The sequence below is a fragment of the Ptychodera flava genome, unplaced genomic scaffold, assembly GCF_041260155.1.
Source record: "Ptychodera flava strain L36383 unplaced genomic scaffold, AS_Pfla_20210202 Scaffold_32__1_contigs__length_2955704_pilon, whole genome shotgun sequence".
In the NCBI taxonomy this organism is placed as follows: Eukaryota; Metazoa; Hemichordata; class Enteropneusta; family Ptychoderidae; genus Ptychodera; species Ptychodera flava.
Window position 1 is genome coordinate 2870884 of NW_027248354.1, and position 13210 is coordinate 2884093.

Below are 13210 nucleotides of genomic sequence, written 5' to 3' on the forward strand. Positions count from 1 at the left end.
AAAATGAGGAGCAGTCTTCTTCAAAAGCTAACGATATGTTAGTTTGTACTGATTTTGAGATTTCGCGGCATCCGACGCGTTATGCAAAACACAAGCTTAGTAAGGTCACGTCTGAATACAGCATGGATTAGACATTGTTATACATTCAAATATGACTTGGTTACCTGGTTACAATATGTTTCTTATTTAATCGAACGGTATGTATGACTCTTACATTATGTGCATTCCATCAGACAACATTCCACAGTGCCCTTTTCACTAATACTTATTACTTAAATTATCACAAAAATACTTTCATTGGTGCACTTATTTTTGTTTTATCTTTGCCATTCCAATAAGATAAGGCCTAAAAAAAATTGTGTGTTTCCGGTAACCCGACCTACTCTAGTTCAAACCCCCCGGACCCTAAACTTTTTGTTGGACCTTGAAAACAAATCCCGCGAGATTGGCTGGGAAAAGTTTTAAATCACGCGTGATTTCATGACGTCATTAAACAACAATAGCGACTGCTTGTGCAAGCGTGTTTTCCGTAACATGTGAGAAATGCGATCACGTTCAAGAAAAAATGTAAAAAGTGTGAGAGGCTCCCCACCTAACTATCCAAAATGTTTTTGTGTCGAGTTTGTGTTTGATTCGTTTCAAAAATGTGTTCCTACATTTTTATCCGATTATTTGTGTTAATGAAAATGTTTGTTTCGCCTCGGATATTTGTAGGGAAGTTTGGATTAGTGTGTGCGGTAAGGTTTAGTTTGTGTGGGGAAAGCTTATGGCGATTGTAAAAAAGTGTGAAAGAGGCTCCCGACCTAACTAACCAAAATGTGTTTGTGTCGAGTTTGAGTTTGATTGGTTTCAAAAATGTGTTCCTACATTCTTATCCAATTGTTTGTGTTAATGAAAATGTTTGTTTCGCCTCGGATATTTGTAGGGAAGTTTGGATTAGTGTGTACGGTAATGTTTTGTTTGTGTGGGGAAAGCTTATGGCGAGACGCAGCCGGACCTATGATGTTACAAAGTTGAGATTGGCCCTTTGACGCTTGCGTTTCGAAACCCGAGTGTGGTTTCTCATCAGTCACAATGTAGATTCTTTCGTTAGTTTGTGTTTGTGAAAATTTATTTTAATGTATTTTAGTGGTCTTGCTCTTCGAATAGCGAGGCAAGAATATCAATGTTTGGGTCTCGTTGTGAGTCCGTTTGGTGGTCTGGTTTGTTTGTTTTTTGTTTCTTTACTTCTGTAAATTTTGTTTTGACTAGTGTGTCTTTTAGGTTTTTGTTTCTCTTGTAAGCAATGATTGGTGATTCTGGGAATAGATTCCTTAGTGTTGAGTCCTTCTCCAGTTTAAAAAAATGTTTCAAAAGACTTCCCTTAAGATCTTTTGTTTTTATGCAAGGGCTGTATGTTGTACTGAAGATGAGTTTGTTTGTTGCTTCTTTACGTGTACTTGTACAGTTTGTTAGTGTATTACGAATACTGTGGTTTATTTTTTCTGTTATATTCGTGATTTCATTGTTTTTGTATTCTCTGTCGAGTAGTTTGTTTCTAAAGAAAGCGACTTTTTTTAGTAAAGTCGTCATTGTTGTTTCAAGTGCTAGCGTATTTACGGATTTCACCTTTGATAAAGCCATTAAATGTTGCTGTCGGGTGACACGATTCTCTATGTAGAAATTGGAATGTGTCTGTTGGTTTAGTATGTGTTTTTGTGTCGAGGATATTTTCTTTGTGGTATCTGGCACCTTTGAAAACTACTACATCCAGGAATGTAATTTCTTGTGTTGAGTTTTCGTATGAAAACTTAAACGTTGGGTGCATTGTGTGGATTATTTGAATGAAGTTAGTGAGTTCGGTTTGTGTTCCCAGAAAGATTGCAAAGACACCATCTCTGAATCTTTTCCAGAAGTGAATGTTGTTGTGGTTGTTTACGATCATTTTCTTTTCAAGTTCATGTAAAGCAATGTCTGCTATCTCTGGCGAGGCATTCGATCCCATGCTGCAACCGCGGGTTTGGCGGAAATATTGCTTGTTAAATTCAAAACTTGTATTTTAGAATTAGTGAAAGCATTTCTATTAAGTCTTCCGTGGGTGGTTTTTTGATGCCGTAATTTGAAGCGAGGTTTGTGAGTTGAATGTTTCACTGACTAGCCGAATCGCTTCGTCGTGAATTGTGTTTGTGTCCATCGACACCACGTCGAGTGTTACAAGAAATGCATGTTGGGGGAAATTTGTTTTTTCTATTTCTTGTATGAAGTTTGTTGTGTCTTTATATTTGACGGTTGTTGCTTGACCAGTGGTTTTATGAAGTAATCCAGGAATTCTGAAATTCTGTTAGTGGGACTGGAGCAGCCACTAAATATTGGTCTCCCTGCAAACGTTGAGTTTCCAGGCGGCGGTTTGTGAATTTTAGGCAATAAGTACCAATGCGGGGTACGGATTTTTATGTTTTTTGGATCGAGATACTTGTAAGTATCATGGTCGATGTGTTTGTTGTCGTACATTTTGTTTATAGTTCGTGTACTTTGTTTACTCTTTGTTCTGTGTCGTCACTGTCTAGTTGTGTATAATACTGAGTGTTGCGTAATTGTCTTTTGCATTCGTGTATGTAATCTTTTGTGTTGACAATGACGATGCCTCGACCCTTGTCGAAGGGTATTAAAATTTTCACATTTTCTTTTTGCAGAGAAAAAAAAGTTACCAAAAAAATTTTTTTCCTACCTACATGTTACAGGAAACACACAATTTTTTTTGGCCTACCTTTTTGGCCTAAGGTAAAAATTAATATTTTGCCGTCAGCTAGATTAAAAACATTAGTTGCAATACATTCAGTGTGTAGCAGTGAATAAGCATGAAAGAGTATACTCAATAATGCTAGCACAAAATAGTGTCATTACAATATATGTATGTGATTATATCGCTACATCTGGTCACACTGTCATAGTTTGCTTATGTTTCTATGTAATATTACTTTTTGCTATGGGCGTATTTAATCAATTGGTTGTGTTCGGGTCAAACAAGTAGCTATGATACAGAGTATGACATTTGCATGACACCTTATGTTCACTGGTGTCAGTTTTCTCCCATCCCCTAATGTAAGTGTTTGGACATTGAAGCATAGCTTATGTATTTATCGTATAGTTCGCTCGAAATTCATAAAAAGAGCATAAGTTTATGAGAAAATATAGGCAGAGAAAGTCTAATGTAACATACATACCTTCGTTCTTGCTGTATTCTAGTACATCAACATTCCACATCGATTTCTGCTGATAAGCGCCCTCACAAGATCTTTTACTTACATATCCATCTGTAACTGTACAAATATGCAATTATTTTTCAATCGTAATTTATGTATATTAAGAGGGAAAATGTTATGTTGTTGCTTATATATATATATATATATATATATATATATATATATATATATATATATATATATATATACATATATATATATATGTATATGTATATGTATATATATATAACAAATCATATAGACTGACAGATATAAAGAAATAGATAGAAAGGCGGATAGATAAATCGATGAATAGACAGAGAGACAGACAGACAGATAGATAGATAAACCATGTGACGTAAAACCATTTGCAAAAGTGACTAAATTAGGCAAAAACCTGTGATAAGAACTCAACAATTTATTTCTTAGTGGAGTTTTAACTATATAAACCATGACCCACTCTTTAGGGTCCTGTACACTTGTTCATGCTAATGTATTTATATTAGTATAAAAAGGGATACAAGTCAAGGACGGCCTCCTTCTGACTTAATACTCCGCTGATTACCAAACATCTCGCACAAGGTAGCCTGTCCAATAAGTAGTTCATATGCAAAGCATCTCAATTGTTAATTAGTTGTATCTATGTAAACTACGTTTATAACGTAACCACAAAGTTGTGGTCTGCAGATGCCACAGATACAATAATTTCGGAAGCAAATCATATCAGCTCAAGTGGTCATTCTCTGAGAAACCCCCCAAAAAAACAAACAAACAAACAAACAAACAAATAAAACAAGAAACAAAACAAAAAGTCAGATAAATTTCGTTTTTCGTATATTTACATAACAACCAATATTCTCTTTTTGACAAAAATGAGCAATTAGTCTCCATAGGTTTTTTCTTGCCTTTTTCCTTGCAGTGCAGGATACTTTACGTAATCTTCAAAAACGCAAATCGACAACATTACTTGCTTAAAAGGACGTTTATCGATTCTAAAGCTAGTCTACAATTTGTTTTACTCACAGGGGACATGCGAAACGTCCATTAAAAATCCCCCTGGCCACATAACATTCGTTACGATGAATCTTCATAAGTGTGCCTTATTCTCCCATCGGCACAATTTATCGGGTCAATTCAATCCCTAGTGTGCAGGTTTCAGGTTATTTACACATCACTCTGTTCATTACGCATGTAGCAGCGAGTCATAGTCATTTTCATGTAGCAAAACATTATCAAGTGAAAACAATGTTCCTATTCCGGTTCCTTTCGAAATCGGTCATACCATTTCCCGGAAAGTATCTACCTAAATATATACGTGACTTCCCTGGCAAGACTCCATTTCCAGTTACTTTTCTTGACTGACGATGGACAGCACATCAGGGATGTTGCCGTTACGTGTAGTATTTGTCCTGATCGGTATCTGCGGTGGTGTTGTTGAATCCCAAGGGCAAACAGGTTCTCACCAGGTATGAACACTGTATTTCTGTTGCAACTGCCAGAAACACGGTCAAAAGTACGAATACTTCGAGAAGTGTGATCCCACTTCGATTGCTCAATCAGCGAAAGTTTAATGTGTAACCCAATGAGCTGCATGTGCCGTTGAACTTGTATAAGCACTAACAGCTTTATGTATACAAACAGTTTGATCATGACAGATACACATATGAAGGGCTATATTCAGATCGTCCACGTTATGTTCAGTAATCTTCACAAATTATTCAAAATGAAAAAAAAAACAACATACACCCTGTCAAATAACCTAATACGCATGCAATTTGATCCACAATTGTTGAAGAAGTTAAAAGTGCTTGGTAGCTCCTACGATGAAATATGCATAGTCGCCCCCGGGTTTGTAACTTTTAATAGATATTTTATGAGCTGCATGCCATCGACTGGCATCTGTGTGCGGCAAAGGTTGCTGTGCAATATCCTTACAGGGCGGGCGGTATCCGTTGCGTTTGTACATAGTGAGAGTGTCATAATTCACCAATCAGTAAATTATCGTGAAGAAATATGATGAATCAAGTAGGTTCAAGGTAGTGTTACGAGTAAACAATCCAGTCCCACGTTATAGTAGATATGTTCACGAATCATGAGCAATTGTGCCTTTGCTACCATATTCCAATGAACTCAGCTCTCATGTGATTCAAGGGTTGTTTTCATGTATTCAGTCCAAACTTCGACGGGAGTTCGTTTGCTTTCTCTAGCCTCATTCCGTAGGATGTCCAGCGCCAGCTGGTATTCCAGGAATCCCTGGTACACAAGGCAGTCCAGGTCGTGACGGGCGGGATGGGATCAAAGGTGACAAAGGTGAACCAGGACAGGCAGGTCAGAAGGGAAAGATCGGAGAACGAGGTCCGGGTCCTGACCCTCGGAACATCAAACAATGTGCTTGGGACAAAATCAACGACAGTAGAAACAACGGAATCATTAAGGTAATCCATATTTATGAATATGACACTCATATATATATATATATATATAATATATATATATATATATATAATATATATATATATATATATATATATATATATATATATATATATATATATATATATATAAGGGGCCGTTGGTAATTGAAAGCATGCGCACAATAAACGCTAAGTGCGTTTTGCCTCAACTCTTTCGCCCCTCTCCTTAACGAAAGTTTGGAAGTGTAAAAATCCAACCAAGTCTCATTCTGTTTCGGCATACCTACAAATAATCGGTAGTTATGACGCTATGAATTCACGCATACGCTAACAACCCCCTCCTGCTGCATGCCCGTCTAAAATCAATATTTGTTCAGCGCCAAGTAGACAATAACGCAACCAACAGAAATGAATTGGAACAGAGTATCCAAATTATGATTGATACGATATTTTACTCGTACGCTGAACCACATGTATGTCTAAGTAATCCTGGTGTAGTGCCGGTTTCACACTAGCCTGGTATACTCCAAACAATGTTGCGCGATATTTTGCGATACATGTAGCGGGATGCTACGAAATGAAAACATGTAGTGCGATTTTTGATCACGGTAATCAAAATACAGCCGAACCCTCTTCCCCCTTAACACAAAAATTGCGTTTACCATTATTTATCTATGGCCCCTAAATAAGATAGACCACATGTACGTATGTTCAACATGAAATTGTAGACTCAGAGTAGTAGACTTTTCTTAAGTTCTGTGAGTTTACTTAGAAAGCGATGTACTCACTAAACCACGCGTACGTAGACAACATTTACTTTGTTCAACCATTCAAAACAATACCGGGAAGCAACACTGCTTATCTGTATCCGACATTTAAGGAAAGTGCATGTCCCCCGGATTTTATGTATAACGCAATAGGTTGAATAGCATTTACATTTACCGTTGAAAGTTATCATTCATGAAACGAGTGAACAAACTATGGCAAGTAAGTTGCAAGATTCTAACGGGTCAATCATACTATACAAAGTCTGAATAAGAGAGGTTTTGAGATTAAGCGACAGCTTAGCTACACATGAGGAGTGATATGTATATCGGATATTTCTGACATTACTAATTTTAGTGGGTAAGGGTATTACGCGCTGCAAAACTAAAGAGTGTTAAACTTTTGCTCAAACTTTACTTAATGACAGTTTCGTTCGATCTCTTAGCATGTCAATAATAAAAAATCAGGGGTCACTGTGCAAAGTAGGAAACTAGAGAAACTAGCTACCTGACATTTACAGATATTGGCAATTCACAATTGCCGCCATCCTGTTTTAACTCTACGAAAATCTACGATGGTTATTTTTTCCTTCTCCTAGAAATTTAAAATAGGCCTCCACAAGTAGTACATCAGCAAAGAATCATAAAATAATCAGAATCCGAATATCAGCCTCTTGAAGGTAGAGTTGACTTTTCAGATCCTCAGATTCAGACCTCAGATTCAGACCTCAGATCTCAGATCCTATAACTTCGGACGCAGATTCAAATTTACAAGCCTTTTACAATACCCATATTAACAGTATGATTACAATATTTAAAATAATAATTTGAATTTGTGTACAAGGCAGGTATGAAAAAAATTGTCTACATAAAGGGTCTTGCCCAGCAAGCTTTAACAAACACAGGTTTAGGGACTGGTCAGTTTCTTCAGCCTGGGGGGGCGGTGGATTCATGGGGGGGTCACCCTGTTTTTGACTTTGGTGTAGGGGGGTCACCATGTTTTTGAAATAACCAATAGGGGGGGTCAGTGTGTTTTTTGAATTTTGACATAGGCTCATCATTGCCTAAAATGCTAGTGTCAGCCAAAATTTCATCATTCAGTTGTATTTTTCGGCGCGCCCTTCGGGCGCGTAACTTTAATAATCAGTCATATTTTTTAGCACGTCCAACTTTAACATATCAAGCATAGTTACATACATCAGAGATATCTGTATGTTCAATATTTTTCAGCGTGCTCTTCAAGCTCTTACTTTAATATATCAGGCATTTTTCAGCATGCCCTTCAGGTGCATGAATTTAATATACAAGGCATATATATCAGAGATATCAGGATGTTTCATATTTTTCTGGCGCCATACTGTAATAAATCAGAGATATCTTGATGTTTGCAAAGTGAAAGTGTACATTATGAAATCTGCATTTCATATGAAAAGGATGACAAATTCCTGATACTTTTCTGTTCTCTCTAAGAGAATTCAATATGAGAAAGCAACATGCACAAATATTTCACAATATATATTTGATTCAGTGACTTATTTTAGAGATAGATAAATGACAAGATATCTTTCCTTCTCATTGATGCAATTATTTTCCTTTGTGTCACAGGTTTTCTGTAGAAAGATGCTTTTTTATGAACAAAAATAACAGTTAAAAAAGGCAGTTTTTGTCATTATTAGCTGTGCTTTTGTGGTTTCAATGTTACAAGAAAAGGTCATCTCAGACACTGCACACATCAGATTTGGCTAAAAAGCTCTCTCTATGGCTCCTCAGTAGATTTAATTGGATGGTTGGCAAGTCTTAACACCCATCAAAGTTTTTGATTCGCTGCTTTTTCCTCTTTGATATCAATGATTGACATCCATTTCTGTACAACAGTTCAGGACATCTGGTTAAGCATAGAAAGTGTGAAATACATCCACAGCTCATTCAAAATACAGCTCATTCAAAATGTACTGTATTCAAACTTTAAGGTTGACACTTTAAAATTCCTATCTTACAACTGACATGTTAACAATTTCATTAAAACATAGAATGACTATTCAAAATATAAATATATATGTAAAAATGTAAAATATATATATATATATATATATATATATATATATATATATATATATATATATATATATATAATTTATGTCTACCTTTTGTTTTACCTATGTCGCGCGCCGGGGTGGGGTGGGGGTCACCCTGTTTTCAAAATTTGGAAGGGGGGGTCACCCTGTTTTCAAAATTTGGAATAGGGGGGGGTCAGCCACTTTTTGACGTCGGCAAAAAATAATCCACCCCCCCCCCCTCAGGCCGAAGTAACTGACCAGTCCCTTACAATTACAGATTAGCTAACTTGCTTCTTCCGACCCCTGAATTCCTGATCTAGCCCGCGGTCACTGGCCTCCAACATTGATTAGTTATATTCCCTCGCCATCAATATTACGAACGATGGTAAAATATGGACGGTCGATAGCCGGCATTTACATGATCGTCGCGGTCTTGATCGTTCGATCGCTGGTGTGTTTATCTCTATGTATTGACTATAGAGGGCGTATATCGGCACTAACTTGACGTTCCTTCTGGCATGATTGCCTACACACGTTATCACATAACAAGTGGAATCATTGTCTGCATTGTGCACCCTGTCTTCGACTGATGACGTTCTGATTCCGTTATCGAAGTTTTTAAGTTCAAGATTCAAGATAGGAATAAAATAATTTCTGAAGCCTTTTAAAATTTAAATTATATTTTGTTTATCAGAATACTACATCAATTTTGAAAGTTGTGAAATTTGAATTCCTTATCTGCGTCTGAAGTAATAGGAGCTGAGATCTGAGATCTGAATCTGAAGGTATCTGAAGATTTGAGAATCTGAATCTGAGGATCTGAAAAGTCAACTCTACCGCCTCTTGAAGCATTCTAATTTAAAGCGCACAGCAATTGGACAGAATAAAACATTTCGGTGCCAGCTGACACTGAGAGAGTAATAACACTTAGGCCTTCAAAGTCCCTTGGTAGTATATCTGCATGGGACTAATATAGTAACAAAAAGTCATAAAATACCTTATTCTATCTTGAATACTTCTAATTGTCACTAAAGAGAAACTCAATGCCCCAGTTGGTCACATGGTAGTTCTCACAGTGTTTGAGATATGAGATCAACTATATATATATATATATATATATATATATATATATATATATATATATATATATATATATATATATATATATATATATATATATATATATATATACCACACCTTGTTTGATTGTTCTTCCAGGAGTGCAAGTTCAATAAACTATCAGATAATACTGCACTACGTGTTGTCTGGAATGGTAACTTTCGTGCAATGTCTTCTAGCTACACCTGTACTCGATGGTATTTTACATCGATGGCGCAGAGTGCAATAACCCTTTGCCAATAGACACAGTCATCCACACACATACCAATCTGAATATGCTTTTCGGCTCATCGGGTATGTGCTCTCTCTCTCTCTCTCTCTCTCTCTCTCTCTCTCTCTCTCTCTCTCTCTCTCTCTCTCTCTCTCTCTCTCTCTCTCTCTCTCTCTCTCTCTCTCTCTGCGTTAAGGCGACTGGCAGCGCTGGTCCAGGTAACTTGGCTTAACGCCGGTGCATTGATATATATATTCAGCCAAGTATAATAAGACCATATTACTAAATAAAGCTTTGTCGCACTTTTACTTTTCTCTGATCGTGCTATATGCTCAGAAAAATAAACTCTGCATCATTTTTCCAGTTGTCATAAATATACTCATCATGAACAATCTTGCAATATCAGTCGTACATATTACACCAAAAATATGGTGATCAGTACACTATGATCAGCTGCTACGGTACGATGCAAGCCTATCTTCCCTCAACACTTTTCCGAGTCTTGGTCTCCTTTGGAATTTCATCCAGTGACTCAGCACTATTTGTCGTCCCGTGCTGAGTTGCTACCTTCACACTTACAGGTTTGCCATATCCAAACCTCTGTATTTGTCGCGAGCACGTCAATATCGATACTCAGTAAAATTTGTAATTATTATAATTTCTCTATTTATTGCAGTCGAGGGTCTGTGCTTCGGTATTGGAAGAGGGCGAGTTGACATCGAATTTCGTGTAGCAACAGGTTGCTATGACTACCCAGCAGGGGATGCCTATACTGGTTGGCAGTCAGTTAGTAGGATCATTGTCGAGGAAATATCAGTGTAGCTCCGAGGCATTCCAATCAGGACAACGGGTGCATTGGAAGCATCAGAGTGTATGTTAGTGATTACATGAATGGTTGATTTGCCAACATCCGAAGACATGTTAAAAAGTTGTCAACGTAACTTTTTTTTATTTCATAAAAGGTTAATTTTTTATCAGAATGGTCGACTCATTTGCGACAGTTTTTGTCAGTTAGCAGACTGCACGTCATCGATTGAATTGAAACACTGTGCAGCAATAGCTGCTTGCACTGTAAACCGTGTAGCCTTTATGTATCTGAACAGATGACAAATATTCGATATACCTACCTTGGCAAGTCCTCAATATCAAAATTTGCGTACCCCTTTTTGGAATCACAATTGGACAAATGCTTTAGTTGTTGTTGGGCGGATTTTATGTATCTCGGCAGAGAGTATCTCGAGCATGCATATATGCAGGTCAACAATAATGTGAATAAAAACCGGGACATGAAAACAATACAATATTTTAATGACCTTCACCTGTCCGCAAACAAAATCATGAATGCACGCAAATATTTTGTCTCCATGATTGTACCATTTGTAAAGAAAACTTCTTGCTAGATTATGCGTTTAAGTTTGATTATTCTTGTTTCTCAAAAAAACTTTGATACGACCCATTCACAGTTATCTCAATGGTTAAGTCGCGTGTCATAGAGTTGCAAAGATGAAGTGTTCTTAGTTGCCCGTGCGCATGCGTGTTACCTATATGTTCATGATCTTATTCTGCACAGCATAGCAGAAGGGGGGCGGGAATGAAAATTGACGAGTCGAGTGATTCTGGATTGTGTTGTTGTGTTGTGAATTCGTTGGCCGAAGGGTATATCATTATATAATGTTAATATTCCCGATAAGTAGCCATGATCTAGCAAGACTTGGGATAGCCTCGACCTCGCGCGAGAAACCAGTTATTCACGACATGTAAGCTTGGTGTTAAAAATAGGTTTGATCGGAGCAAGTACTGAGCAATGTTATGGACTTTTGTAACGTTTGAGGTTCGAAGAATCGAACATTACATTAAAGTGTGAAACAATAAATTATCATGGTGCATAAATAAGGATTATGAGTCACAAGTTAGAAACGGGGATGTCTTAAAATGTGATAAACAGAATGTTTCACTTGTTAGTTTACGGTCACTGAGTTAACATTCTGGTCTAGGTTATGCTTGCAGTAACTGAAGCCGACACACCAAGTCGTTGGGTGAACGCACCATTTACATCTTAATACAAAGCACCAACCGTGACCACTCAATTTGCAACTTTGTACCGAGCTTTCAGCTCTACTTTTGTCAAGAATGTTTACAACTTGAATAAATTGCAAATTGATTTATTATAATGAATGACTCGGCATAGAGTTTTAATTAAAGGAAGTCTGGAAAATATTAAAGTGCGTGGATTGTCAAAACAGGATGAGATGATCTTTGACTTTAAACCTTGGAGTCAAAGTCAACCTCCGGTCATTTCTAAAAGCTTTAGCATTTGTTAACACAATGCGTCACTCAACGCAAGACAAATGGATACTTTTACGTTTTGAATGTTAGAGCCAATCACTCTGTATTTCAACTAATAGGAGAAGTGTTTAAGAATTTCTTCAATGGCAATCGTCAAGGGAATAAATATAGAAACATCACGTGATGATCACGTGTCTTAGAGACTACTATCCACTACCCTACTATCGGTCAAATTGATTACAGTGGGTCAACGACATCAGGCGGGACGTGTGATGAAGGCGTTATAACACATACATGTACTTGTCACCGAGTAGATTTACTTTGAAGTTAGAGTCAACACGACCATTTGAAATTTTGATGACGAGGACCTTTTGATCTGAAATGGATTAATATTTCATTTATTTGTTAATTTAACGGGGATATTAACACAAATGACGACGGGGGTTTATCGCTGTCAATTGATGAAGCTAGAGAGAAAAATGACAAAACAAATATTTTTATATAAACAAAGCATTGCGTTTATTTTATTGAAAAGATGTTGATCGAATTGTAAAACATCGCTGGAAAGACTACACAAATTGCAAGACATTTGCAAGTCGATAAAAAATCTCCAAAATCCTGTGTAAAGCAAAGATAGCGCCAGTGCGGTGAGTATTTGATTTTTGATTTGTTTCGCCGGATGGGTAAACGAAGTTTAGAACATCTTAGTGCTATGAAGTAATACGTGTATTCCAAGCGAGGCATGCTACTTTCAAATAACGCGCTTGATGACCGAATGATATCAATATAACTTATAAAATCAAACGCGGGTATCAAGAAAAAAAAAGAAAAAAGTTTGGAATGAAACGATTGCCTCTTTGTATCTTCTTGAGTAAATACACATGTAGCTGAAGTTATACCAAACTTTAATTATCTTCCCTAATTTACACATGAAAAAAATCACGGTCTATCATAAATACAAAGCGTTAGGGACACCTCCCTGTAACAGCACAATCAGGAAAAAAACCAATGTGAACGTAGAGTACATGTACATTTAGCTTGACGCATGCGTACTAATGAACATGCAGGAATCGTTATTAATCAATATATATTCAAACATTTTTCAAAGACTACTAAGGTTACTTAAGCACTGCAAATC

The 13210-nt window shown here is 36.9% G+C and overlaps 1 protein-coding gene across 2 annotated transcripts; it reads left to right on the forward strand.

Moving 5' to 3' along the window:
- The first annotated feature begins 4445 nt into the window (after window positions 1-4445).
- On the forward strand, window positions 4446-11064 carry LOC139127508 (complement C1q subcomponent subunit B-like). 2 transcript variants are annotated; one of them, XM_070693420.1, is made up of 3 exons: window positions 4446-4687; window positions 5429-5656; window positions 10463-11064. In XM_070693420.1, the coding sequence occupies exons 1-3, from the start codon at window positions 4586-4588 to the stop codon at window positions 10517-10519; spliced, it is 387 nt and encodes a 128-aa protein (XP_070549521.1). In that variant the 5' UTR covers window positions 4446-4585; the 3' UTR covers window positions 10520-11064. The 2 variants fall into 2 exon arrangements, 1 of the variants encoding a protein (XP_070549521.1); XR_011551034.1 differs by lacking the exon at window positions 10463-11064 and adding an exon at window positions 9675-9861 and having other exon boundaries at window positions 4456-4687.
- The last annotated feature ends 2146 nt before the right edge of the window (window positions 11065-13210 follow it).

Excerpts from the sequence above, each read along its gene's own strand:
- LOC139127508 (XM_070693420.1), top strand. The coding sequence starts at position 4,586 with ATGGACAGCACATCAGGGATGTTGCCGTTACGTGTAGTATTTGTCCTG. Across the intron at positions 4,688-5,428 it reads GGCAAACAGGTTCTCACCAG|CCTCATTCCGTAGGATGTCC; the intron begins GTATGAACACTG and ends TGCTTTCTCTAG. Across the intron at positions 5,657-10,462 it reads GAAACAACGGAATCATTAAG|TCGAGGGTCTGTGCTTCGGT; the intron begins GTAATCCATATT and ends TATTTATTGCAG.